Here is a 25,653-nt window from a genome sequence, read left to right as displayed (position 1 = left end):
AAGAAAACTATATAAAAATATATATATTAAACACTAGTAAGTATTTAAACAAGGTAATTTAAAAGTTAAAATAATAAATATATAATTAAATAGCTTGTAATTTATATATTAAATTTTTATTATTATATAAATTTATTTGAATTTAATATTTGAGCTCAAAGTTAGTTAATATTTGGTGTAAATATATAGTAAAAAATTCTTGTGTTCGCAGACTTTTGGCCACTAAGTGTATCTAATTGCAAAAGAACCGTGGGGATTTAGCTGCGGGCCAGGGCAATGGAAGGGTCATTGCGGCCGAATTCCTACCACCAGGCCGGGCCGCGTCGGGGATGACCCGATCACGGATCCGGGCGAAGGGCCCCTCACTTTTGGTGCAATAAAAAGCGCTGCATGAGTAGGCACGAAGGTCGGCAATCGAGGGGGAGCGAGTCGAGTAATACATCCCATTATTGGACTTGACTTAATCGACCGTTGGTGATAGGATGCGGGGATGACGCATCGGGGAATGAACTATGCCAACCTCGCATCGCTGGTTCATCTGTATCGCAAAGATGCTGCAGAATGACTGCAAGCCCGTCAGCTCCCCCATAGATAAGCCACTAACCGGCAGATTAGTAGTTGGGTGGCTGACCACCAGCGAACACCGGCTGTTGCATGTCTTCCTTTTTTGCCCTCTTTGATCACTATCTCGTGATGCCTCGAGAGAGCTTCATGAAGCTGTTACCGTAGCCTGTAAAGCACATACGACCATATCCATTGGAAAATACGGGATCCCGTCTGCTCTCCCAGAGTCAAGCCAATGAGAGGCAGATTAGTAGTCAGGTGGGTGACCACTGGCGAACACCGGCTGTTGTATGTTGTTTTCTTTTTGCACCTTTTTTGTGATGGCTGTAGAGAAGACATACAAGTCCGTGCTTGCTTGTGTTGGCAGGAGAATACTGTATTTTGTTGCTGCCCCTGGGGTGGCTTGTTGATATGTCTTGTGGCATCTACGAGGAGAGCTCATTGTTGGACTGTGTGATGAGGCAGACATCTTCTCTGTCAAAGACCCTATATTGGTCGAGCAAGCGAGCGAATTCCTAGTTTCTGCCAGAATACCTTGACGTATTGCGAGTCCGACGACGCGGGAAGAGACTCCGTTGGATATTGCTCCACAAGTTCTGCCAACTGTATGTCGACATGGATGTTTCGTCTCGCCTTCACAAGTCTTGGGAGAGATTTTGAATGCGCCAATAGCAGTCAAGATGTAAGCCGGTTGCAGCATTAGCGCAGGTGTTTGGACCACTGTGTGGGTTTCACGACCTCCCTCTTCGCCGCGAGGTATCACGAGTCCTTCATTTCATTCCCAACATCCTCAGTAGCCATGTTACCTATCTCGCTTGTGGCGTTACGGCCTACAAAATCCGCAGTAAGGACGCGGACTTGCAGCAGAACGGAGTTGCAGTGTGATCCATTCCGATAATGGAATCTCCAAGTCTTTGTTCGGTATAGCAAGTAACGACCTCGCTCGAAGAAGTTCCAGCAGAGCTCGCAATCATTCTTCCAACTGACATACGTCTCTAGACCGGAGGTTAACTTAATTTGTCTGCTAGTAGCTTCTTCGGTTTGCTCTGGGGTGTCTGTATCAACTGCCTGGACGGAGATTAGCTTGATGTGTCCGTTAAACGCTTCCCCATTGTGCCACATAGAGTCTCTACCTACATAGAAAGACTTTTTGTAGATACAAATAAAGGGTTTCCATGCCCCAGCTCAAACTTTCATGCGGCTGTTCACACTTCCATCTCAATCCAAGCCTCAGCAAACCCAAGCCTCTCAAACCAACTAGATACAAAATGAGTCAACCCACATCACTCCATCTCCCCTCCCCGGAAACAGCACAAGTTCTAGTCCAGAGTGTCACATTCAGTAGCGCCAACTTCAAGCTTGCTGCCAACATGTATATTCCAGCCGACGTCCCTGAAGGGCGCCTCCCCGCCATCGCCGTTTCTCACCCAGCCAGTGGCGTCAAGGAGCAGACGGCTGCCATCTACGCCAGCCGTCTCAGTCAAGGGGGCTTCATCACCCTAGCTTGGGATGCTGCTTATAACGGAGAAAGCAAAGGCCAGCCACGGGGGCTTGAAGACCCTGCTCAGAGAGTCGAAGACATCAAATCCGCCGTCACGTTCCTCAGCAACCATGAGCGCGTTGACCCTGATCGCATTGGCATCTTTGGCATCTGCGCCTCTGGCGGCTACGTGACTGTCGCCGCGGCCATGGACAGACGCATCAAGGCAGCCGCCACCGTCAGTGGTGCTGATGTCGGGCCATTCTTTCGTGAAGGCTTCGATGGAAAACAAGACCCCTCGGTGGGGGAGACCCTGCTACGGGAAGCGGCCAAGGCACGAACCGCGGCTGGCAACAACCCCGGAGAGATATCCGGCTTTCCAATCTTCCCACCCAACGCGTCCGCTGCAGAGGCTCTCGGGCCGTATGTGTACGAGGGCTGGGAGTACTACAACACCCCTCGCGGGTTTCATCCTCGCTCGGCAAAGACTATGCCGTGGAGTAGCGTTGATAAGATCTTTGCATTTGATGGCTTTCGATATGTTGACAAGATCTCTCCACGCCCTTTGCTGATGGTTGTCGGCACCGAAGCAGATACGAAGTGGATGGCAGAGGATGCATATCGTCGTGCAAAGGAGCCAAAGGAGCTGTTCTGGGTTGAAGGGGCTACTCATGTTGGGCTGTATGACAAGCCTGAATATGTTACACCTGCTGTGGCACGCCTGATCGCATACTTTCAACAACACCTGGCAGATGGTCAGCAGCAGGCATGATGATAGCTTAGCTTAACCAAGACGGATCTTGGACAGGTGGAGTGTGAATAATCAGCAATTTGCTCTGCTTATCCAATAATCATACTCGACAAATTATATGAGTTATACAGCAACGACTTAGTCCAAACTTCTATGGCCTCTATCCATGCCACTACTCTCCTCAGACCTTTCCCAGCTCTCTTGCTCGAATCCTCGGGACTTAGATTAATAGTATCAAGTCCAGAAGCTACAGTATGATCTCACAAACCATCATCTTCACACTGCTTCATTCTGCAGATGTTTTACGCTCGTGGTATTCATCATTCATACTATGCATACGTCCATTGATTTGAGCCAACAAGATACTCTACGAGATGGGCGCTCCTTTACTGGCCAGAGTCGCATAATACAGGTGTGTTTCAGCGCCAATGACCATTCGACCATCACCCGCAAACTGAAAGTTAGCAGACGTCTCGCCGAGAAAGATTTTACCCAGCAAAGTCCCCGAGGGATTCCACACGTGAACGCCATCACCACAGCCAGCATAGACATTGCCTTCAGAATCACAGTGAATTCCTGGGCAGACATGTCAGTGGTAGTACAAGAAGTAACAGATGGTCGGGGTTTACCGTCCACGACACCAGCTCCGGCATAGGCAAACACCCTTCGGTTCTTGAACGTTCCATCTCTGGCTACTGTGTAGCGGTATCTAGTCTCCGGGTTAGAAATGCGAGTTTCGGCCGATTGAAAGCTCAACTTTGTAGTCAGTTTGGTGGCCACCCGCTTACATTGTGGAACGCCCGGCGTTATCGTGGCCTCGGAATGCCTTGCCAGCCCCTGTATCTGTGACGTAGGCATATCGACCCTCGGGCGAAAACGTGATTCCTGACCACGGTTCAGAAAAAAAGGTCAACACCAGATAGCAGGTTTGCTACTCACCGTTGCAGTTTACAAATTCATCTGCCACGACGGTAACTGCTCTAGTATCAGGGTTGAAACGATAGACCTGGTTCGGGAGACCAGGTCTGGGTCGAAAGTCTTGCAGATAGCCGTACACTGTATCTGTGAAGTAAATGTGCTTGTTTCTGAAGTTTACGGCAACGTCATTAAGTGAGTTGAGTTGGCGGCCAAAGTAGTTGTTGACAAGCACTAGGAGAGAGTCAATTACATCGGCACAACTACGTTCTAGAAGGCCGAAGTTGACACTCACCCGTGGAATTGTAGGGCGAGGCAGGATTGACGGCAAAGAGGGCCGGGGCAATATCCGGGCCCATTCCCTCGCCTGTAAACAGCATGTTGCCTTTGTAGTTTGTCCCTCCTAATGACAGTTAGAAACAGTGTACTGTTGAGACGAGGTGGAAGCTTTGCTCAAGGGGGCAGAATGCCATGAAGTCGTACCGTTGGGATTGATGACTAGGGGCTCGGTAGGAACGACGTCGACTTGGACTCTACCGACGGCCTCTCGCTCGCCCGATACGGCCATGGTTTCATTCATGGATATCTTCAAGATGAGACTGGATTTCTTCAGTCCGGTTCCAGCTGCCCGAGCACCGGCGTTTTGGGCAAAGAAGACTTCATCCGTAGGGGGATACCTAACAGCTGCGTAAGAGAGGGCCGTGTGCTATGATAAAAGACTCGATAGTCATCTTACCACACAAAGGCTTCATGGAACAGCGGGTCAGTGCCTGCGTCGGCAATGAGAGTAAGAGTCGGGTTTGGTCCCAAGATGTGCAGAAAATCGGGGTGGTAGATGTGGAAGGGTTGATCTTTCAAGCTGTCCATAGTAGAGCCGGGCGGAATGAAGACCTGTCGATCTGATCAGACGCCATCATTCGCAGACAGAGATGCGTGTCATGGTTGACTTACAGTAGTAATATTCGCGATACTCTCCGGGGGCACCACCGGCATCGCTGCAAAGGTTGCTGGATCAATCACTTGTGCCTGTGACGGTAGACCATTCAACCCTTGCAGGGAGTTGCCTCCATTGTAGGTCGTTAACATATCTTGCATGTCAAAAAGGGCGTCCCTCACAGCATCAGATGTGGAGACTCCAATTGCGAAGGCTGCCGCTGCCACAGAGATGAGCCATGGCACGTTTGAGCTTGCGGTGTTCCGTTGAGACATGTCGTCTAGATCTCTGTCCTATCTGAGCAGCCCAAGCACTTGATTGTGAGCCCGCAATCTGAGACGTACTCGGACAGATCGGGAGCATTCCCCAAAGTGAGGGGGCGTTTTGGGGTGCTACAGGAACTAAAACTTGTTTTGCTGCGAGGGCGAGATCGTGCTTATTATTAGTGTGGGATATTTTACCGAGTCATCAGCCTTTGCTATTCAAGACACTGTGAGACTTGCCCCGCTCATATCGAGGCTGTCTTTATAGACTCGGTGTCACGGTGATGTCGTGAATCGTTCCCAAGATGTTATTGGTATGCCATTTCACGAGGGGCTTCTCGCGCAATTAACGGACAAAAATTTGATGGCCAAGAAAGTTTGCATTAGCAAACGCGAGGATGGGTGTGAGACCTGCCAGTCACCAAATGTCGAGAATCAGTCTAAAAGCGATGAGAGTAGCCGGGAGATTGCGCTACAGAATTGGTCGGAAAGAGGCCGAATTGCTTTCAACTGAGCTCTGCAGACCGTTTCTCAAGGTTCGCCCAGGAAAGTAACAATCGTAACGGAGCAATCAAGATCACCAGAATACAAGGATTGAGTCAAATTGCGAGCATTCAACCACTCTCGACATGATTTCTGTTCCATTTTGGTGAAGACATTTGATGTTCGACAGAGCTTTAGGGAAGACGTTTGGCGAAGGACCACTTGATCTGAGATGCAGTGATATGCAATTAGTACAGAGGAGGTGAAACTACCAGAAAGGCTAGGCTCGTGTTGTAAGACACTTTTGTTCTACTTTCAACAGCCCGTACCGTGATCACAGCCTACGGGCTGCTGTCACAACTCCTCCGACCGCGTCACCTCACGACTGTAGAAATGCAGAATGGCTATACTGTGGAATGCCAAGACAGATCAAAAAAAGAATAAAAAATAATTAAAACAGCCATTGAGCATCAAGGTTTGCCCGCTCTATGCAATCAGTTTGCGCAGGGCAGACTCCTGCTGGCCCTCGACGTCTCCAAGTCGAGCAACCTCCTTGCCCTATATAGATGTGTAAGCTTTTATTGTAGTTGCTGAGATGGCTCAAGGTTTGAGCAACCAACTTACATTTTCCACCCTTACAATCGTTGGGAGGCAATTGATGTTGTAGGGAGCCTGTCGCCACTTGTTGCTGGGGTCCCTCCACTCCTCGCGAGAACCAGCGCGGATGATGGTTGCCAAAGGCGCCGACTCGGCTCCGAAAACACTCTGCAGAGCCGGGAGAGCATTTCGACAGTCGGGACACCAGGAGGGTTCTCCAGAGGCGAAATAGACGACGTAGTGAGTGTCGTTGGTTGAAGGCGGGGTGTCAGCGTCGATGAGAGGCATTTTCGGAAGATTTGCGAGTGACTGAGCTTGATCTACGAAAAGAACGAATTACCCGCGAGATGCGAGAAGAGGAAGATTGAGATGAGGAGCTTCTGAGTGTAGATTGTTGAGCGTGGCAAGTTGATGAAATTCTGAGAGAATAAGCAGGATGAGAAATTCTTTAAGAAGCAATCACATGACGCTAGGCCAAGGTTTGAGGATTGCACCATTTATCACGACTTTGCGACTTACATGAGCCATCTCTCTAAACCCAAAATCGCAGTATGATAAAGATCCCACATAAAAAAAGAAGGCGTACAATGATGTTCCTTGATGAAGTTAGTTGTTCCCCAATGTGGCGTATGGGCGATTGTGAGCAGATCCGTCCAAGACAACTTTCAGTCCAAGTTCTCATCTTACATCTACACGCATCAACTACAGTCCGGGCAATATGGCAGGAAGATAAATTGGCTTGCCGTTAAAATCCGTCATCAACGCACAAAAAGGCAAAAAGAAAACATACAACACCAGGGATTCGCTGATCGTCACCGACTCAGCTACTAATCTAGCGCTCATCAGCTTATCTAATGGAGATCAGACGGGATCCTGATTTCTCTGACGGCTTTGGTCGTATGTGGTCGGAGAGGCGAGGCCAACTCGTATATGAAGAGAAGGTTGCTTGGCTGCCAGTGTGACAGGAGCTTGGACGGGGTGGCCGGTTGAACCACAGGTTATCATCGGGTCTGTGATATGTAAAAGGGAACGAAGACCACTGAGACCCCCCCAAAGGACAGATGATTTCCGAGAAACTCGTGTACAGCTCATAATTGCATGCCGTGAGCTTCAAGAAAAAGCATTCACCTCAGTCTCGCTTCTGGATACGGGGAAAACTCAGCCAAACCGCCGACATGACCGCAATCAGCGCCAAAATGATGGGCTGCAACACCGAAACCCCCTTATGAGACGCAATCGCACCAATGATGAATGGAAACACGGTCCCTCCTGTCCCTCCCATCGCCATGGCGAAACCAATGGCGCTCACATGAATGCGTTTCGGCAGCAGCTTGGCCGTCACCATGACGGCCCCGGGAAACAGCGGACCCAGGAAGAAGCCCAGAAAGGCGACTGCAACGGCGGAGACGACAAACTGGGGCACGAGCCAGAAGAGCAGCTGGAGGCCGAGGCAGATGCCGAGGTAGATTGCCAGACAGAGCCTCTCGCCGAACCGCTCCGTGACGAAGCCCAAGACGGCGCGGCCAAGCGCCATGCCTGCCCAGAAGCCGGAGCCTGAGATTCCAGAGGCGTAAGCGGAGGCATGGCGGACCCGGAGCATGAATGTGACGACCCAGCCCCCGAGGCCAACTGTCATGGCAGTGCATTAGTATATCAGGGTATCAAGCCATCGCCGCGTATAAGGATCACGCACCCTCCACGCCCATGTAGGCAAAGAAGAACAGGGCACATAGCCAGGTAACCTTGGACTTCATTGCTTCGCGAGTGCCGGCGCCAGCAGTCCCGGCATCTGCATTCTCGCGGGCATGCTCCGCTCGATACACGGCACCCGTCTTGTCCCAGAAGAACATGACAAGCCCGGCGACTTCCAGGCCAGACATGCCAATCTGAACATGACGTCAATTTGAGCCTGATCCATGATATATCACTCATGAGGAGAAACTCACCATGAGGTAGTAAAACGTATACCAAGGCAACCCCCCTTTGACAACCATCGATGTAGCAATCAGCGGCGAAAACAAGGCCCCCAGCGAATAACACGAATGCAAAAAGCCCTGAATCGTATTCGCCTTATCCATGGCGCCCACCCACGCGCAGAAGCACGCGTCCGTCAGGCCGTTTCCAAAGCCGCTGATGGCATTGCACACGACGAGAGCGGGATACGGCGGGTGCGAGGCGAGGACAGCAAAGGTGATGAGGTGGCATATGGGTGCCATGATGGCGACGCCGCGCTGGCCGAGCCGGACGTGAATGCGGGCATTGGTGAAGGCGGCGATGGAGTAGCCGACGAAGGGGGTGAGGAAGATGAGGGAGATGACGGTGTAGGAGAGGTTGTAATATTCTTCGAGCTGTGGGAATGATACTGCTCAGACCTGGTAAAAATGAGGAGCAGGACGGCATCATCACTTACATATGGGATCAAGGCCTAGTTCCGTGTAGTCGTATCACTCATTAGCATCATGTCAGTCTCGAGAGCAATGAAGAAAAGCAGGTCCCTACGCCAACAGCAGCATCATTCATCCCAGCAATGGCAAACGACACAAATGCAAATGCAAGCCGGCCGACATTCTTGACGGGCCGATTCCACCTCTCGGCCTCCGCGAGAGCGTCTGGCGGCGGCTCGCCCCCCTCATTGTCGCCGACCGAGACATGCGGTGATTCCGGCTTAGTATGGGGGCCGAGTTGACGGCCGGAGGAGGAGCCCGAGCCTAGCTGCCCGAGCTCAGTGCTCTCCACGGCGAGCGGCGATGCGACCTGAACGGTGGTCGTGGTGGTTGACATATTGTCTCTGTTCTTCAACAATGGACTTGAACGTATTTGTACCACCCAGGGAGTATGCTGCTGTTGATTTATCCCTTCCTTTATTGTTATTCTGATGATAGAGATGTAAGGGCAGAAGAGGCTGCATGTACACACCGACTGTAAGCCGTCATCGGCGATTGGGGTGCGGAGTCGATCCTGGCCCGCGATAATGTAGACCGAAGCCCGATTATCTCTGTCATTTCTAATGTCACATGCTTAAAGTGAGACTTCTTGAAGTCATAAGATGGCAAACATTCTCCAGTATCCTTGAATCAGCAACTTTTCATTGCTTCTCTGCGTCAAACACTACATGCTTCCTTGCTCTGATGACGAGTGCAGGCTAACCCACGTTCATGATTCTATGTCCTCACCCATCAGTTACGCACATCCCTGTGATCAGTTCATCTCAACCCAGCCTAAAACTTGCGACCACTCATTATGTTGGCTTCATTTTATACAAAACGGAGTCACTGGCTACTCAAGCAAGCGATTCCCTGTCGCGCATGTAAGAATTTGCGATACTACATGCAAGACTGCGATCAACGGAGAAGGGGCCAATCGCCCATGCATGTATACGGTATATCACTTCGTATGTCCGGCCACGTAATCGATGCACTCCGTATGGGTTCGTATCCGACTCGCGATCCATGGAAACACCCATACCTTTCCTGAGGACCGGCGAAGAACCGAGAAGGCTCCTAGTGCTTTTCGCAACTGGCTTCAGACGTTACCCATGCATGCTTACCTTGATACCGCAGCATGATCCTCATATCCTACCTGTACAAGAAAGTGATGTCTCCCCCTTGTCCTCGGTAGAGGTACATGTACCTCCTCTATGGAGTCATCACAGGTCAGCACATGCCTTCGCCCCATCTGTGCGTGGTTTGATTTGCCCGGAAACTTGTCTCCAAGCCCTGTGCCTGCGTCAATCACCTGCAAACAGGTTCTTCTGTACGCGGTATCTGTGCATACAGGTGCAAACAGTACGAAGTGGGATCCCTTTCTGCAGCCCATCCAGTCTATCTCAAACCCACACTACTCGTCTATCACATGTTTTCCTCCATACCATCTGGACACTCACTTGAAGCCGCCGCCCACTCTTTCTTTGGCTTCCGGTATACGCGACTCTCGTACTTGTGCATCTTCGGTATCGAGCAGAGGAGTAGCAAGGATCTGTCCTGTTGACATGTCACCTCTGCCCTCTTTTCGTCTTCCCTGTCGGTGCAGGGGAGAGAGCAAGGGTCTGTGGGCTTCCTGGGGGGCCGAGAATCCGAGCGCCGGGAGAAGAAACTTCCCGCGCGTATCCGTCGTTGAGAATCCAATCGTCCTGCTCAATTGAGCTTGATGAACCTGCACCATCTGCTGTCATACCATAACCGATTCCACTTTTACGGCAGCGAGTCAGTTGGCATATGCCGATGCTCGACCTCCCCTCTCCACAGCGGGCTTAGAGATTGATGACAAGATTGCGATGGTAGCATCCTCTTCAGGAACAGAGATCCCGGAAAGGCAGAGATTTCAGACAAGTTACAGTAGGTACATACGCCGTGCATCAGTGCAAATTGGGGGCACAATAGGACGATGCCCAGGCAGGGAGTAAGGCACGTGTGTGATCCCTGCGAGTTTCGTACAGGCAGGCACGTAGCCGAGTAATCCCGAACCATGCACCAAGTTCCTTGAACAGACAATGCTCACGAATCTCTGTTTAGCCAACATGCTAAAGATGCCATATACACATAGCATACAGGAAAGAACTCCAAAGCATAGGTAGGTAGGCAAACAGGCGCCAATCGTGCCGTGAGCGGTCTTGAACTCTAATATAAATAACCGAAAGGATGGTAGCATAGCGCACGAGAATGCATGAATCCTCCATCCTGCTAGATTCGGATCCTGTCCGGAGTGTGTGGCATCGCCAGCCTTGTTCGCATGTCGGGCTACTCCTGTAGGAATTGCGCGTACAAATTCTCCACCACCTTGCACTCTTACGAGACGTCTCATTGGTACATTCAAGCGCGCAGCTCCATCAAATGGACTTGTAGGATGAGGACGGGCGTCAAGATGCCGGTAACAAACCACCCTTGATACGACAGTTCAAGTCTGCGTGGAAGCGCATGTGCATTGTCGATGAACATGTGCTAAGCCAAGAGGGCATAATGTAAGATGTAACAAGTGAAAAACTGCCGAGACTGAAGATGATCACGAGGAAGAAGCCAGCTTAATGGAGAGAGAAGACAAAGAGCACGGAGACAAGATATCAGGCGACATACTTCAAGGTTACATGGTGTTCCTCTCATTGTCATACTTGCCACGCGAGAGCCGGGAGGATTCCCGTCATCGTGCAGTTGCCTCTCACAATGCCGATGCAGAAAGACAGATTAACATAAAAAAAAAAAAAAAAAAAAAAAAGGCGTCACCGTGAAGCAACTGTGCTTTCGAAGCAAAAGCTCTTGGCTGATGGCGGTCTACCAATATGTCCAAGGCAGTGGCAAACCGAAGGATGGAGAGGTTTCAAGTAAGGCTGCAGAGGAAGAAGCAAATATACAAGACATCTAATGAGAACGCTCAATGTACCAAAATGACATATAGTTTATGACTCATAACCTCATGCTATAATTACCTATTTCCCATGACCTGCTACGCTAACATGCAGTCTCAAGTAAGGGAGACAGAGTGGGAAAAAAAAGCAATTATAAAGAACTTTTGATAGCCCTATAGAAATCAAGCCCTTCTGATGCCGTTATTCATGCCGTTGCCGTTGCCCGTCTTCGCCGTTGCCACTTCCGGGAAACGGAAACGCCCCCCTAAGCCTCCTCGCATGCTCATCAGGCGACATCTGCATCTGCTCGTCCGACAGGCGCTGGCTCGTTGTCACAATGTCAATCTCGACGTGCTTGTGAATCTCCCTGCTCTCCTCATCAGCTCTCGACTGGTGACCCTGGTCGTCTCGGCCGTCGCTCCACACTTTGAGGTCCTGCATCCTGACGTCCTCCACGATGCGCTCCTCGCTCTCGCTGACGGTGAAGTTCGTGATTGGGTTGGCCGTCGGCGGCCCGCGGCCGCGCCAGCTCTTGGTGCTCCCGCCAAAGGTAACCAGGTCCTTCGGTGTCCCGTCGTCGAGCTTTTGCGTAGAGCGCCTCGAGGAGAGGATGGAGCCGATGAAGGGGCCGAGGATCACTTTGGCCATGGGGACCAGCATGGGCAGGTTGGTGGTGACGACGGCGACGAATGTTTCTCTCACGGCCCAGGATCCGGCTAGCTGCGCACCATTGGAAGTATCCTGATTGCATCAAACGTCAGTGTCGTGTTTTTCACGCAGTAGATGATAGAGGGCTTAGGAGCGACCTACCATGACGATGAGGGCGGAACGAAGAGTGGCGCAAACAATGACAAAAAGACCACCGCTGAAAAGGAAAATGAGTCCAATCTTCCTCCACGGCTTCAGGCTCGTCCCCCAAAGCATAGGCAGCGGAACAGAGATGATGTACATGTCGGTCAACACGTTGAATGACCAGTAGACCCAGATGACCTGGTTAGAGACGGCAGGATAGCAGACGTCTAAAGGCGCAAAGGTGGTTAGCATCACAGCAAACCCGACGAGGACATGGGAGCGTGGGAAAAGACTGACTTCCGGGATCGGGATATATCTGCCAGAGCTTGTGGAAAGGCCGACATGAAAAGTATAGGTTCATCGCGACGGTAATGTAGCTGCCTGCCAGGAGGCCGAAGCCTATGTAGATTCGTATACGGTAATGTCTGGCCAACCCGTCCTGTCAAAGAGAAGCCCGAGGTCAGATGGAATGCCCAGATGGAGGAGAATGACGAGTATGAGGAACGTACCGTCAGCCTGATATAGAAGAACAACAGCGACGTCTTGAGCGTCCAGAGCAGCGTCGAATACGTCGACCATCCCGCAATCTGAATCTTGGATCCCAGCACTCTATCAAGCAGTCAGCACGGTGTTTGCTGCCACTCCCATTGTTCCTCTGCAGTTATTCACCTCAGGTGGTATTCTGGGTCATCAGGCGACAGCGCCGCTCGCTGCTCGTCCGTCATGCTGTTGTTCGCAAGCCCATTCGCCTTGTTTCCCACGCTATACGCCAGACACGTCTCGGCGATGTAAAACAGAACGGCCAGCCAGGCGAGGTAATCATCGCCACTGAGGTTCCGCCAGCCCCCAAACCTCACACGAGCCGCCGTCCTCAGCACGGTGACGAATATCCCGACGCCCAGCAGAGTAAAGGCCTCGACGGTAAACTGGTGGAAAGCCGCAGCGGCAGCGGCTGCAGCAGCCGCATCGGGCGGAGGCGCTGCAGACGACGACATACTAATGCTCTTCCCAGGGGTGCGGCAACAGCAGAGTGGGCGTCGGGTGGTATATATGCGAACAAGAAGGGCGCCCAGGCTTCTGACAAATAGGTATTATCCCAGGCTCTCGACAACTTCGACTTCCGCTCTCGATCCTAGCTGATCCAACAACGACATGATTTGACAACTGGACATGAATGGCGAGGCCCGTCCGTCATATTTCATTCTCCGCGACCCTCCCCCCTCCCTTCTCTTGATCTTCACACCAGTTGCCTGCACTCGGAACATGTCAGCACCGCGTTACAAGCCGACAAGGCAGGGTCCCCTTTCGCCCTCTGGCGATACCGTCGTCTGATAGGACACACCTGGTCCATCTTGGCAGCCGTCTGCCTGCCTGTCAACTCCTTTCGCAGTACTCCGTAAGGTAGCTCTTCTTCGGATGCAAGTCGCCAGCCCAGAGTACGTACTTCTTACATACTGTACAAGCAAGGATCAAACTGCAACACAGCCGGTGCCCGCAACCCAACAACCCTGGCAGAGTACTTTATGTATTTCCGTCTCGATGGGGATGAGTTGCATCGAGCTGCTCCACAGCCGTTATTTAGCGCAAGGGGAAGCAGTTGAAAGAGCCGCGGTTTGATTTGAAGTTGCGCGGTCCATAAAAGAAGGTTCATGTTGTGCTTACTGCGTATTGGAAGATGGCTTGGACTAAGTAGCAGAGGTGTTTTACCAGTTTTCGAGACTCAAATTGATTTGTCTTCGCCCTGCTCGCGAATCTGATCTAAGATTTCAAGCTTAGCTCACGGATAGTCATTGGGGTGAAATCCGCTGGTCTTATCCAGAATTCCCGGGGACTCTTTCAGCGAACAAACCGCGAACGGCTTGAACATCCTTCCAAGTTCCAGCCAGCTGCATACTGTAGAAATTGCGCATGCGGGTCACAGAGGCCTGCATGTTGGACCACACGAGTATGTATCTATCCGGATTGCTGGTTGTGGCCACTCGATGTAACGCTCGTTGTTCATCCTGTCAGAATACTGAACCCTGTACCGAGGCGCCCCCGTCGTCAGGCCATGTTCCACGAGACAAGGGATTTAAGCGACCGATGAGGGGCGTGGGCGGACGAGCAACCCCCCCCCCCTGTCTTGGCTAAATAGAGCAACTGATTGTCTTGTGCCTAGTATTTGATCAGCATGGCGCCCCATCATGGTAGCAGTCGAAGGGGAAAACTCAAACAAAAAGAAAAAAAGAGGCAAGAAGAGGGATTAGAGGAACAGGAATAGAAACAACATTGTTGAGGACAATCCTGCGGTGGGACTCTATCATGGAGACGTTTGACTGTGTCGTGGCTGGTGCCGGTAAGTGCTGAGTCTCTTACTGCTCACTTCTCCATTGTTTTCCTCTTTTCCTCTCAATTCCTTCTTCCGTCTTCTTAATTCTTCCTCCGTCTTGTCCAGTCGCATCACACGTGTCCAAGATGTTGAAGGCAATGCTAATCGCCCCGACCGTCAGGATGGTACGGCCTCGCCGCCGCAAAGCAATACCGCGTCGTCAACCCCAGCGACTCCCTCGTAATCTTCGATCCCCAGACCACCGTGGGAGGCACATGGGCCGACGAGCGGCTCTACCCAGACGTCAAGAGCAACAACCTCCTCGGCACGTACGAATACCCAGACTTCCCCATGGACACCAAGACGTTCGGGATCAAGCCCGGCCAGTACATCCCCGGCGAAGTCACAAACGCCTACCTCAAGGCGTACGTGGACAAGTTCAACCTCGGGCCTTGTCTGCGCCTCCGGACAAAGATCACGGTTGCCGAGCATCACGACACGGCTGAGGGTGGCTGGACGCTTACGGCCGTCAACGACGAGGGCCACGAGTACAAAGTCTTTGCGAGGCGCTTCATTGTCGCCACGGGTCTTACTTCAGAGCCCTTTATGCCACATTTTGACGGCCAGGAGGAGTTTGGCGGCAGGATCTTTCACAGCAAGTACTTTAAGCAGAACCGGGACACTCTCGAGACGTCCAAGGCCGTTACCGTATATGGCGGAACGAAGTTTGGCTGGGATGCCGCTTACAGCTATGCAATGGCCGGAGTCGAGGTCAATTGGGTTATTCGATGTAAGTCTGCCTCTTTCTTCAGACTTAGAGAACAACGAAGAAGAACATCAATCGCTAACGTGAATCAACACAGCCTCTGGCCACGGCCCCTGCTGGATCGCCCCCTCATACGTAACTCCATTCAAGAAATGGATCGAAAAGCTCGCGAGTAAGAACCTCACCTCTCGTCAAAGCCCTCTTCCCAACCAGACTCCAGCTACTAAACATCATCACTCCTCACAGACATCCGCTTCCTCACCTGGTTCAGCCCCTGCATCTACAGCGGCGCCGCCGGCTACACCGGCATCCAGCGCTTCCTCCACGGCACCTTCATAGGCCGCGCCATCGTCAACGCCTTCTGGTCCGTCCTCGGCGGCGACGTCCTCGCCCTCAACAACTACGACGCGCACCCCGAGACGGCCAAGCTCAAGCCCTGGATCCCGGCCATGTTCACCGCCGCCAGCTTCAGCATCCTCAACTACGACGCCGACTTCTTCGACCTCGTCCGCAGCGGCAAGATCCGCATCCACGTCGGCGAGGTCGACCACCTCGGCCCCGGCACCGTCCACCTCGCCGATGGCACGTCCTTTGCGTCCGACGCCTTCGTCTGCAACACCGGCTGGAAGACCAGCCCGCCCATCAGTTTCCTCCCCGCGGGCATCGAGCGCGAGCTCGGCCTCCCGCACGCCGTCGACACCGAGGCAGGCCCCGAGGACCTCGCCAACCAGCAGGACCTCCTCCGCGCCGCCGACGCCGACATCGCCGCCCGCTTCCCCCGCCTCCGCGACCAGCCCGTCTGGAACAAGGACTACGTGCCCCTGACCAAGCAAAAGGGCATCTCGACCGCCGACCCCCTCAACCCTTACGCGCCCCAGACCCCCTTCATGCTCTACCACTTCCTCGTGCCCCCCTCCGAGCGCTTCCTCCGCCCGCGCGACATCGCCTTCAGCGGCTTCGTCAGCAACTTCAGCAACACCCTCTGCGCCCACCTCCAGGGCCTCTGGATCGGCGCCTACTTCCGCGGCCTCCTCGCCAACGACCTGCCTGCGCGCGCTCTGACCGACGACGACGCCATGCGCCAGCTGCGCTACGAGACGGTGCTGCACAACCGCTTCGGCAAGTGGCGCTACCCTGCCGAGACAAAGGCCCCGACGACCATCTTCGATGCCGTGTATTACCTCGATCTGCTGCAGAAGGACCTCGGGCTGGATCCTCGCCGGAAGCCAAAGGGGTTGCTGACGGAGGTGACGAGTCCGTATGGCGCCGAGGATTATAGGGATGTGAATGACGAGTGGGAGAGCAAGGTTGGCAGGGTCGGGGCTGCGCAGTAAAACAAAGGGGGCGATATCTTGTTGTCCTACTTACCGCGTATATCTAGCTTCAAATCTTTGCTGTATCTAATCAATCAGCAACAAGCGGGCGGGATCTAGAAGGGGGAGAATACCCACAACTCTATTTGCTACTTGCTCCCTGGCCTCGAATCTCTGTTGTCAACATCCATCGTTTCACGGCACACACGCCGTCTCAACCCTCATCATCATCCATGTACAACTGCTCTGATAGCCAGCCGCCTCCCTTTCAACGTCACCTTCGTGACCACTGCTTGCATCCCAGTAGCGCACAATATCTCGTAAAATCAAGAAAACAAGCTCAGCTAAGCTACCCTTCTTCACCCTAACCACCATCATTACCCGCATCGAGGGTCCAGGACCCATCCTCACGCGCGGCTGAACAGTGGATAAGTTTCAATTCCCGGCAGTTTCCACATGGCGGCATTTGCCAAAAAAAAACCCACGCGAAGCTTCTCTCTAGCTCTGGTGATCTCGCGAGTCATGTTTGGGCTCTTGGCGCGACGCCGTCGAGACGTTCTGGAAGGATAGCTCAGCAGCTGTCTCGGCTGTTGAAACGTGCCCTGATTCGAGTGTGTACGAGGATCTTGGCAGTAGTTTCCTGATTGAACTGTTATGCATAACCTCATCTTGATCAGTTTCGGTACCAAGCCAGCAGTCAGCCCCGTCTCCCCTTCCAGAAGTAGGCAATGTAGGTGCTGTTTCCCCCTATTCACTTCATAGTGCCCTGCTCTGCGAATATTCGAGATATAATAATCGTGAAATCATCATTTTTGATCCGCCGGCACCAAGTCTTGATAGTAAATGCTAGAAATCATGACACGCGAGACTTGCTAATATTCTTCTTCGATCATCTAAAACATGGCGCCATTTGTCCAAGTGATATTTCCCCTTTCCCATGGAACACCGAGACTGAATGTAGACTTGAATCTACAAAAGAAATAAGAAACAAGGAAAACGAAAAGTCCAACCGGGCAAGCTATAGGTCCCTCTAGGATACATCAGACCTGACGTCTGACCTCGCACTGAACTTATCATTCAGGGAAACCAGCTGAACTTCATCAGTCTCGCCATACTCGACTGTGTATGACGTCTGATATGCAATCCGGTTGCCCTCGACGTTGGGATGAGGCTGTGACCTGTCCACTTGCGATCCGGCGCTGTGTCCCAGGGGAAGTCGGCTTGCCCGCGGGTTGGTTGCGGTTCGATTCCGTCTCGAGTTCTTTCCATAGTACCGTTCCGTCGAGCCCTGCAACTTTGGGAAGATGCGGACGAGCAAAAGGCGGAAAGCAGGCAAGCAGACGCAGATGAGCCCGACGTTGATCTCCACGACGGACCACAGGCTGACGTCGAAGAAGTCCCATGTGGGATTTAGGCTATCGTTGCCGAACTGGATGAGAGACTTGAGACGCAAGATGCTCACGATGGTAACGCTGATGATCTAGTGAGCAACAAGTCCAGACCATACTTGGAGAGAGAGAAAGAGAAGGGGCTTCATGACTTACAAAGCACCGAGGCAGAACATGACGCCAACGCCAATCTTGCGTCTCCAGTCCAGATTCAGGCTTTTGAGCTGCCACAGCGGGATGGCCAGCACCCAGATGTCAATCGCAATGCTTATGGCAGCATTTGACCAGGCAATAGCGTTGATATCAAAGCATGTGCCTTGGTGCTCCCCATCCCACTTCTCCCAGTAATACTTGACCGGCGTGCACTGAAATGCGGCGATAAAGGCAAAGATGAGACCGTAAACGACGCTGAAGATGAGGGTTCCCCAGAGTAGCCGACGCACCCCAGGGCTCGGGAAGATGCGGATGTAGAAGAGAAGAAGACTGAGCTTGAGCATGCAGACTTCTACGAAATATGCCCACTCCAAAACCCAGAAGTAGAGGCCGAATCTGGTGATCTCGTCGGGTGTCAGGGTCCAAACATCACGACCCAGCCCGGGCTTCGTTATGGCATGGGTATTGATGACGGTGCTCGGGATGCCCCATAGGATGAGGGCGAGGGTCATGTAATCATCAGCACCGAGACCCAACTTGGCCCAGAGCTTGTATAACAGTCGTTGAAGAACAAAGGCGCCAGACAAGGTGCCCAGAACGGTGGTGATGGCAATGTATTCCCCCGATTTGTCTCTAACGGGTCGACCGCAGCTCGTGGCCGTCATATTCATTGTTGCTACAAGGTGCCAGTTAGAAGCCGCTGCATAGAAGGGCCATCTCTCTCATTCAATCTTACACAGGGCTTCTTTTATCGTGCAGCTTTGCAAGACGCATCCTTGCATGGTCTGCTGTAGCGTTGGGTTCGTGCATACGCAGGTTGCGTTTGTCGGCTGGCAGGGTGACTTGGCAAGAGCCAATTTGAAGCAGTCGCGCTGTAACGATAGTTAGCCAAAGGCATTGGATAGTCACGGAACAAACGTCAGGAGGAGCACAAACAGCACATGAGGGCAGCGCGGCCACAGCAGCCTGGGGCGAGGTGGTGCTTTGGCTAAAGGCCGGTGCAGCGGCCAGAGCCGCAAAGGCCAACAGCCATAGCTTCATGGCCGTCGAATTTACCACTGCCTCCTATCGAAGTATTCTAGATCGATGGGCTAGTCGTCGTAAGCAACGCCATGCAAAGAGTTGCCGTTCCTAGAACGATTCGAAGGCGAGGCTGTTGGTTGAGATGGCCGGTGTCAAGACTATGCGGTTGTTAATAAAGAGGAGAGAGACTCTGAACCAGTCGAGGGTAGTCAACTCAACGAGTTACCCAACGACGGTAAGAGCAGCAAAAGAAGGAGAAGAGGAAATTTTGCCACGGATGAGTGGCTTGAGATGATGGCGTTTAAAAGGACGTTGAACCGTCGTTGTTTGGGGGCAATTTTGTGTAAGTCTCCCCGCAAAATATCCTCTGCCAAAGAACGGCTTCCATTGGACATCTTGCGTGTACGTCGCAATGAGCTGAAGACACTAAAGATCATGACTGACGAAACAGGCGCCCAGCAATGGGCCTGATGCTTTCTTGGGCCTTGAAAGTAGAGCGACGGCGACTGGCACTAATTTGAGGTTAAAGGCGCTGACCTGGACGGCGTCTTCCCCTGCTCTGCCGGCGCACGACTCAGGAACCCGAAGTAGCGGACGTCCGCTAGCCCAATCACGCATCGTGGCAAGCATAAAGGCTGCAGCTCCGTGCCATTCCATGTGTCCAGACATGTCCTTCTCAGACGGCGAGCAGCTTCGGAAGAGCAGGGGCGTCCCCACAGCGAGAAGCTGTTGCGGCAACAGCCAGTGGCCAATTATACGGTGCAGGCGGCATCGATTCCGGGTGCGCGGAAGACGATTGAGAATGCGTACCTAGTGTGCACGAAGTTTCCACACGGCGTATCATATGTGTGTCATGGCGCCATTTGTGATATTCTTCAACGAGGACAATGAAGGAAAGGGGAGTCAAGCGAGAAGCAGCCCACTTGACTGAACCCTGATGGCTTGCCAGCTGAGATGCCAGACCCTTGGTCTGCGCCAGGGGGAAACTGCGGCTGCACTGCAGCTTTGAGGATGGACCCGGACGGCAGCAAGAGATGACAATCGTGGTGCTTGCTATGATGACCGAGCGGTGTGTCGTGCTGCTCTCATGCTGCTGCTGCTGTGGCGGCGGCGGCGGCGGCGGCGGCTGCTGCTTCTTCTCTTCAGGCACACATAGAGAGCCTCCCGGCCATGGTCTCATCAGGGTCCGTTCGTAAAGGACGGCTAGCGTCGCATTGCAGAAACTCAGCTTCAGCTCGAGACAAAGGGGACGGAGCTAGGGATGCACAGCGCCTGATTGAGGGTCGTGCTTCCAACGATCGCCTTGGACCGATCGAGCATGGTCATGGGTGGTTCGTGGCCTGAGTTCGGGCCACAGGCGGGTTCGTCGTGCGCCGACTCGAAAATAGCGGCCTGTCTTGGTATTTCGCCGGCGTGCCAGTCCGCCGAAGAGGCCAGGGCTGTGGCTGAGTATGTGAGCCAATCTTGACCACTGCAGCGGGCGCTCGGTTCTGTCTATTTTGCAACGATTTTCTGCGCTGGCGGCAATTTTAGGACGAAGCCGTCGTCGAGGCTAAAGGGTCGAGCTGTCGCGGGCCAAGTGACAGCGGCACGTTGAAGAAATTGGCCGTTTGGCAGCTTGTCAAGGTTGACTCGAGCTCCCGAGAAATTTGTAGCCGAATAGGCGATGTTGGGAAACGGAACGAGAGTCGTTTCTCTTTGTTGAGGGAAGAAAATGCAGCTTCAGCCAAGGTGGGTTCTCCCAAGTGATGTGGTTGAGATGTGATACGAGGCAGGTACCGCGATAAGCTTGCTTCGACTCTTTCCTTTCTCGTGACCCCGGCAGTACGTGGAACTCCAAGGGACTTTTTTTTTTTTTTTTTTTTCTTTCTTTCTTTGACCCAGTACAGGAAGTAAACATGAAGACAAAAGAACCATCTCTTTCAGCGCCAAATCTCTACAAGAATGGCCGTTGAGATGCTCGGCCAAGTCACTCTTCTCGGCGCAGGTTCCACGTTAACAAGCACTGCAGCGAGCCTTGAAACAGAATTTTGATGGGCGCGACCTGAACGACTCTCCCAGCGCTCGCGCCTCTGCTGCACCTCAATTCAGCTCCCAACACTCCCGACGCCCTTGGACTCCGACAACTGCAGACTGGCATCGCCTAGGTACTTGGTCTAGCCATGCATCTGGTTAATAATTGGAGTAGCGAGCATTTCGAATTTATCCAGTGCTACTTTTTGGCCTCACAGTATGAGGGCGACAACAATGGACGAGAGTTTACTGGTGTAGACCCCAGCCAAAAAGCTTGGCCGCCAGCCACCACTGCGAACCATTGTCACGTCCTTGTTACGCTGCCGAGATTGCTACCTGTTGGCTATGCATCCAACTTGTGCTTCAAACGTCCCAATTGACGCACCTGCAGAACGCCAACTGTCTAGCGTTCATCAGCACTTGAGTCTAGACACGCAAGTCACTCCGCCCTCGAGCCGTCTGTGGCTCATCAATTCTTTCGTATGCAATCCAATGCAACAAGCACATGCTTCTTTCTTCCTCGATGGAAAGAGATCCTCGAGCCAGCACATGTGAGATTTTCGTTGCTTCCCATGTGGCGGGTGGGTTTCTGCAGAAGCCCTGCGCGATGCCGGGAGCCCTTGTCCTAGCAGACGCCGGAAGCGGGTCATCTCTCGATCTGATGAGCGAGTTTTTCGGGATTTGCACATGGAAGCCGCTTATACGGAATACTGTATCTGTTCTGCTTCTCTTGCCAGCCGCGTCTTGGCTCGTTCATCTCGGAATAAGCACCGGAATGGCTTCTCTGCAGCACTGTGGCTGCATGAGTTGCGCCGAGCGATACTACTTTACTGTATTCTGTGATGATGGAGGGATTGCATGCAACCTCGGCGCATACGCTGAATTGGAGCATGTGCCTGCGACCTTTTGTAAGTGTCATTGGGGATGGAGTTGACTGCTGCATCGTTGGGGCATGCAACTGTCAATACACGTATGAAGACGAAGCTCGGTTGAACACCGTACAGTACCCAAAGTATCGCCATAATAGCCGAGGCTACATCGTCAAAGAGTTAGTATTCTTCTCTTATGTCTCATTATGTTGTCCCCTCCGATTGCGCTCTCATTCTGCCGTATAAGCACTTTGGTCCATGCGTGGCGCCCAGACGACGGCTCAAGGTGAGAATATCTGACGATTCGGATGGGGAATCTGACTGTGACGGGCTCGTGGGCTCGAAGTGGCTGTTGTTGCTTTCATCGGGTCAAGACGAAGCCACTCGGATTTAGAGCTCATATTCCGACCAGTTAGCGCCTGAAGCGTGTAGTTCATGGTTGTGAAGGATTGGTGAAGGCTTGCCCTTGTTTGCAAAATTACCACCACAGTCGAGTTCGTCGTCTTCCCAATTGATCGACTGCTGCTCATAAGCAATAGAACTTAATACTGAAAGGCAGGCATCCTCAATCTGCATCACAGAGGATGTTGCCAGATCTTCCTTGCAGGCATTTATTCGCAGGCCTCCCCAGCTCGAAACGGTGCCTCGCTGCCATTGGCCGGGAATCGCCGCAGATCCGTTGCTTGGCACTGGCAAGACAAAGAGTTCGCGCATCTACAGCCGGGAACAAGGCCGCCAATGAGAGGCGAGCAGCGTCACCGAGGAGGGAAGAGTGTGCATTTGCTTGTACTCGATGCCCCTGGGGCTAGTAATTCACTGCTGTAGATTGCTTCTCTTCCCTCCGTTTTCCATGAATCTTCCGATGGGAGCCCATGTCCCCGGTAGGCCAGCATGGGGCTCGTGTCGAGGCTTGGATACGAGGTACGAGGCAGCCAGCAGTTGAGCCTTCGATGGCGTTCTGCAAGCGTCTTAAAAAGGCCTCACGGGAGCCCGAAAAAAGTCAAAATCAGGGGTCGCCAAACGGCAGAGGCGCCCATCACGTGATAGTCCGAGCATCGCCCCTTTCGGTCTGCAGCGCAGCAACACCAGAATTCCCCGTGATCCGCCCTCCTTGAATGTGACAAGTTCGCGCCTCATCCTCCAATTCTCGTCGCTCGTTTACACCTCAAGTCTTGATCGATGGCGTCTTCAGCCATGGTGACCAAGTACTTCGCCGGCCTGAGGGCGCTGCTCGCTCGCCGGTTCGTCTCCCTGCTGGCCGTCGCCCTCGTCCTGGCCAGCCTCATCGTCGTGCTGATCCGCGTCGGCCCGCCCGCGCACCTCAACGACCTCAAGCTGCCCGACGTCAAGCTGCCCGACATCGACATGTCCAAGCTGCCGAGCATCCCCGGCTTCTCGGGATCTTCCGAGCCGATCCACTACGAGCATTGCGACGTCAACAACATTACCGAGCCCCTCAAGCAGTGGACGGAGGCGCGGAAGCGATACGACAAGCTGATGGATGACAAGTTCACGTAAGTTGGGCCGGGGTCCAGGGATACTGCGTGTGCGACGATTGATGCGTCATCGGGGGGAGACGGCGCATGGAATCTAACGTTCGACCAATTGCTGACACTTCATGCTTCTTCCTCTTTGCAGAATCGCGATGCAGACGTACAAGCGACCCAAGGAGCTCGAAGAGACGATGCGCGTCCTGCTGTCCGAAAAGATCCCCTCGCTGCACGAGATTGTCATCGTCTGGAACAACCTCGACGAGGCGCCCCCCGGCAACTTCAAGTCCGAGACGGGTGTCCCCGTGCGCTACCGCGTGTCGGAGCGCAACAGCCTCAACATGAAGCTTCTGCCGGATCCGGACTTCAAGACCCGGGCCGTGCTGCTTTCGGACGACGACGTGTACTATAAGCCGCAGGATCTCGAGTTCGCCTTCCAGTCCTGGCGCAAGTTTGGCCGGTTCCGCCTGACGGGCGCTCTCCCCCGCTGCGCGACGCCGGACAAGGACGACCAGTGGAAGTACGGCTTCTGCTCCAAGGACAAGGGCCAGGACGTCTACTCGATGATCATCACGAACCTGTGCTTCGCCCACATGTCCTTCCTCGACTTTTACTCGTCCGACAACGCGCTGATGCAGCAGGTGCGCAAGTATGTCGACGACCACTTCAACTGCGAGGACATTGCCCTCAACTATGTCGCGTCGTACCTGACCGGCACCGGGCCTCTGCTGGTCAGCGGCCGCGAAAAGTACGTCAACTATGAGCCGGCGCAGGGCATCAGCAAGAAGCCTGGCCACCTCGAGGCCCGGAGCAAGTGCCTCAACGACCTGACCAAGATGTTTGGGTGCATGCCTCTGGTCAACGAGACGGCTCACATCCAGCGCGGCGTCATCGTCTTATAAGTAATTTGAACTCTTTTCCTCTTCAAACCGAGAGAGAGAAGGAGGGGGAGTAACGGCGTTTCTAAGTCTGGAAAATAAGGCCTTCAGCCCATCGCTGCTGCTACCATGCATGGCTCTTATAGCATTTTCGATAGACCGGGGTAGTTTCGTCCGCGGTGGAGTTTCTGACTCGTCACTCAAGTCAGACGCCCAATCGTTGAGGTGCTGGACGGGGGTGGATGAACGGGTAAAACGGCGTCGGTTTCTTGGCGCGGGAAGCCCTTGACTATGACTGGGAATAGAGAGGCCAAAGTATTACAGTAAGTGTTTTTTGTCAATGAGTATTCATGGAGCAGGTTTTTATGTTTATATAGTTTTATGCTGGCTTGAGTCGGAGTTTTGATGAGAAAAATGCTGAATGTGTAGATGTTGATCGAGGCGTGCTTGACTCCAATGGCTTGATGCACCGTGAAGCAGCCGTTGCTCGCCGCGACTTTTCATAGACTTGAGACAAGACGCTCCCAGTTTGGCCACTCTTCCCGCGTCTCTTGAGCAAATTAATGCAAGATGATGTCCAACCCGTGCATTCAGCCGCTTATTGTGCCCACCATCTTCAGTCGTCCTTCAGACGTACTCGTATACTTGAAGCCCAGTAACCTCCAGCAACTCTCCCTCATCTCTCGACTGTACCTCTTCCAAGACAACCAACACTGCTTTCACCACAACACTTCAATCCTTGAGCTCGAAAAAAAAAAAAAAAAAAAAAAAAAAAAAAAAAAAAAAAAAAAAAAAAAAGCGGCGCACATCCCACAGAACCGGTGCCGCCCAACGACAGTTACCGACCAGACGGTAAGGGCTTACGNAAAACATGCCTTCCCAGCAATCCGCGTAATCCCACCCACTATGCAAAATCCAGAGCACTCCGATTTGCGGGGGATAAAAGACCAAATTGCCAAGACACGCGGCCTGATCCTCCAGCTGGCCATCCTTGTCTTTTGTCAACCTTACATGTAAGTTCTACAGGGATAGTTCTTGGCATGCACGCCATGACTAAGATTAGGAATTCGGTTTTGGAAGAACTATTGAAAGAGAGGAGGAAAGGGCCAGTAGATTATGAGGGAGTTTGGGAGCGTAGAATTATAGGCATCAGGGGTGATATTCTGGCTACATTCATTCATGCGTTGGTAGGTAAGGTAGTAATAGTGCATACGTCGGCGCATTGTTGGCGGTATAAGTAACAAGTCCCATTCGGAAGCATCCAGCCCGAGGTGCGCAAGACTCCGACAACTCTCGCGGAAACCTTTCCAGAAAAGCATGATGTACCCTACCTAC

General features: G+C 52.8%; 8 protein-coding genes across 8 annotated transcripts; 3 read left to right on the top strand and 5 right to left on the bottom strand.

Moving 5' to 3' along the window:
* Positions 1–1,832: 1,832 nt before the first annotated feature.
* Positions 1,833–2,816, top strand: CCMA1212_005323 (Uncharacterized protein; the record flags this gene model as incomplete). The annotated part of the gene is made up of 1 exon (XM_073702586.1): positions 1,833–2,816. The coding sequence occupies one exon, from the start codon at positions 1,833–1,835 to the stop codon at positions 2,814–2,816; it is 984 nt and encodes a 327-aa protein (XP_073558880.1).
* A 346-nt stretch (positions 2,817–3,162) lies between these two features.
* CCMA1212_005322 (Gluconolactonase) lies at positions 3,163–4,919 on the bottom strand (the record flags this gene model as incomplete). Its single annotated transcript, XM_073702585.1, has 8 exons — positions 3,163–3,371; positions 3,425–3,504; positions 3,584–3,680; positions 3,735–3,944; positions 4,006–4,113; positions 4,194–4,387; positions 4,447–4,601; positions 4,662–4,919. The coding sequence occupies 8 exons, from the start codon at positions 4,917–4,919 to the stop codon at positions 3,163–3,165; spliced, it is 1,311 nt and encodes a 436-aa protein (XP_073558879.1).
* Positions 4,920–5,876: 957 nt separating this feature from the next.
* Positions 5,877–6,275, bottom strand: CCMA1212_005321 (uncharacterized protein; the record flags this gene model as incomplete). The annotated part of the gene is made up of 2 exons (XM_073702584.1): positions 5,877–5,948; positions 6,015–6,275. The coding sequence occupies 2 exons, from the start codon at positions 6,273–6,275 to the stop codon at positions 5,877–5,879; spliced, it is 333 nt and encodes a 110-aa protein (XP_073558882.1).
* An 841-nt stretch (positions 6,276–7,116) lies between these two features.
* On the bottom strand, positions 7,117–8,768 carry CCMA1212_005320 (Bypass of stop codon protein 6; the record flags this gene model as incomplete). Its single annotated transcript, XM_073702583.1, has 5 exons — positions 7,117–7,616; positions 7,681–7,873; positions 7,934–8,335; positions 8,398–8,412; positions 8,487–8,768. 5 exons carry the CDS (start codon positions 8,766–8,768, stop codon positions 7,117–7,119), a joined length of 1,392 nt encoding a protein of 463 aa, XP_073558881.1.
* Positions 8,769–11,526: 2,758 nt separating this feature from the next.
* Positions 11,527–13,112, bottom strand: CCMA1212_005319 (uncharacterized protein; the record flags this gene model as incomplete). The annotated part of the gene is made up of 5 exons (XM_073702582.1): positions 11,527–12,066; positions 12,136–12,344; positions 12,415–12,556; positions 12,627–12,726; positions 12,787–13,112. The coding sequence occupies 5 exons, from the start codon at positions 13,110–13,112 to the stop codon at positions 11,527–11,529; spliced, it is 1,317 nt and encodes a 438-aa protein (XP_073559161.1).
* Positions 13,113–14,199: 1,087 nt separating this feature from the next.
* Positions 14,200–16,525, top strand: CCMA1212_005318 (Dimethylaniline monooxygenase [N-oxide-forming] 1; the record flags this gene model as incomplete). Its single annotated transcript, XM_073702581.1, has 5 exons — positions 14,200–14,208; positions 14,347–14,452; positions 14,607–15,215; positions 15,289–15,363; positions 15,438–16,525. The coding sequence occupies 5 exons, from the start codon at positions 14,200–14,202 to the stop codon at positions 16,523–16,525; spliced, it is 1,887 nt and encodes a 628-aa protein (XP_073559162.1).
* A 1,009-nt stretch (positions 16,526–17,534) lies between these two features.
* Positions 17,535–19,086, bottom strand: CCMA1212_005317 (uncharacterized protein; the record flags this gene model as incomplete). The annotated part of the gene is made up of 4 exons (XM_073702580.1): positions 17,535–17,976; positions 18,049–18,721; positions 18,782–18,917; positions 18,982–19,086. The coding sequence occupies 4 exons, from the start codon at positions 19,084–19,086 to the stop codon at positions 17,535–17,537; spliced, it is 1,356 nt and encodes a 451-aa protein (XP_073559158.1).
* Positions 19,087–23,144: 4,058 nt separating this feature from the next.
* On the top strand, positions 23,145–24,342 carry CCMA1212_005316 (Exostosin-like 3; the record flags this gene model as incomplete). The annotated part of the gene is made up of 2 exons (XM_073702579.1): positions 23,145–23,464; positions 23,589–24,342. 2 exons carry the CDS (start codon positions 23,145–23,147, stop codon positions 24,340–24,342), a joined length of 1,074 nt encoding a protein of 357 aa, XP_073559159.1.
* Positions 24,343–25,653: the final 1,311 nt, after the last annotated feature.

The sequence above is a fragment of the Trichoderma ghanense genome (assembly GCF_004382785.1).
Source record: "Trichoderma ghanense strain CCMA-1212 chromosome Unknown scaffold_5, whole genome shotgun sequence".
Taxonomy (NCBI): domain Eukaryota; kingdom Fungi; phylum Ascomycota; class Sordariomycetes; order Hypocreales; family Hypocreaceae; genus Trichoderma; species Trichoderma ghanense.
The sequence above is the reverse complement of the archived record's forward strand: the minus strand, read 5'-3'. Positions and strand labels throughout refer to the sequence as shown.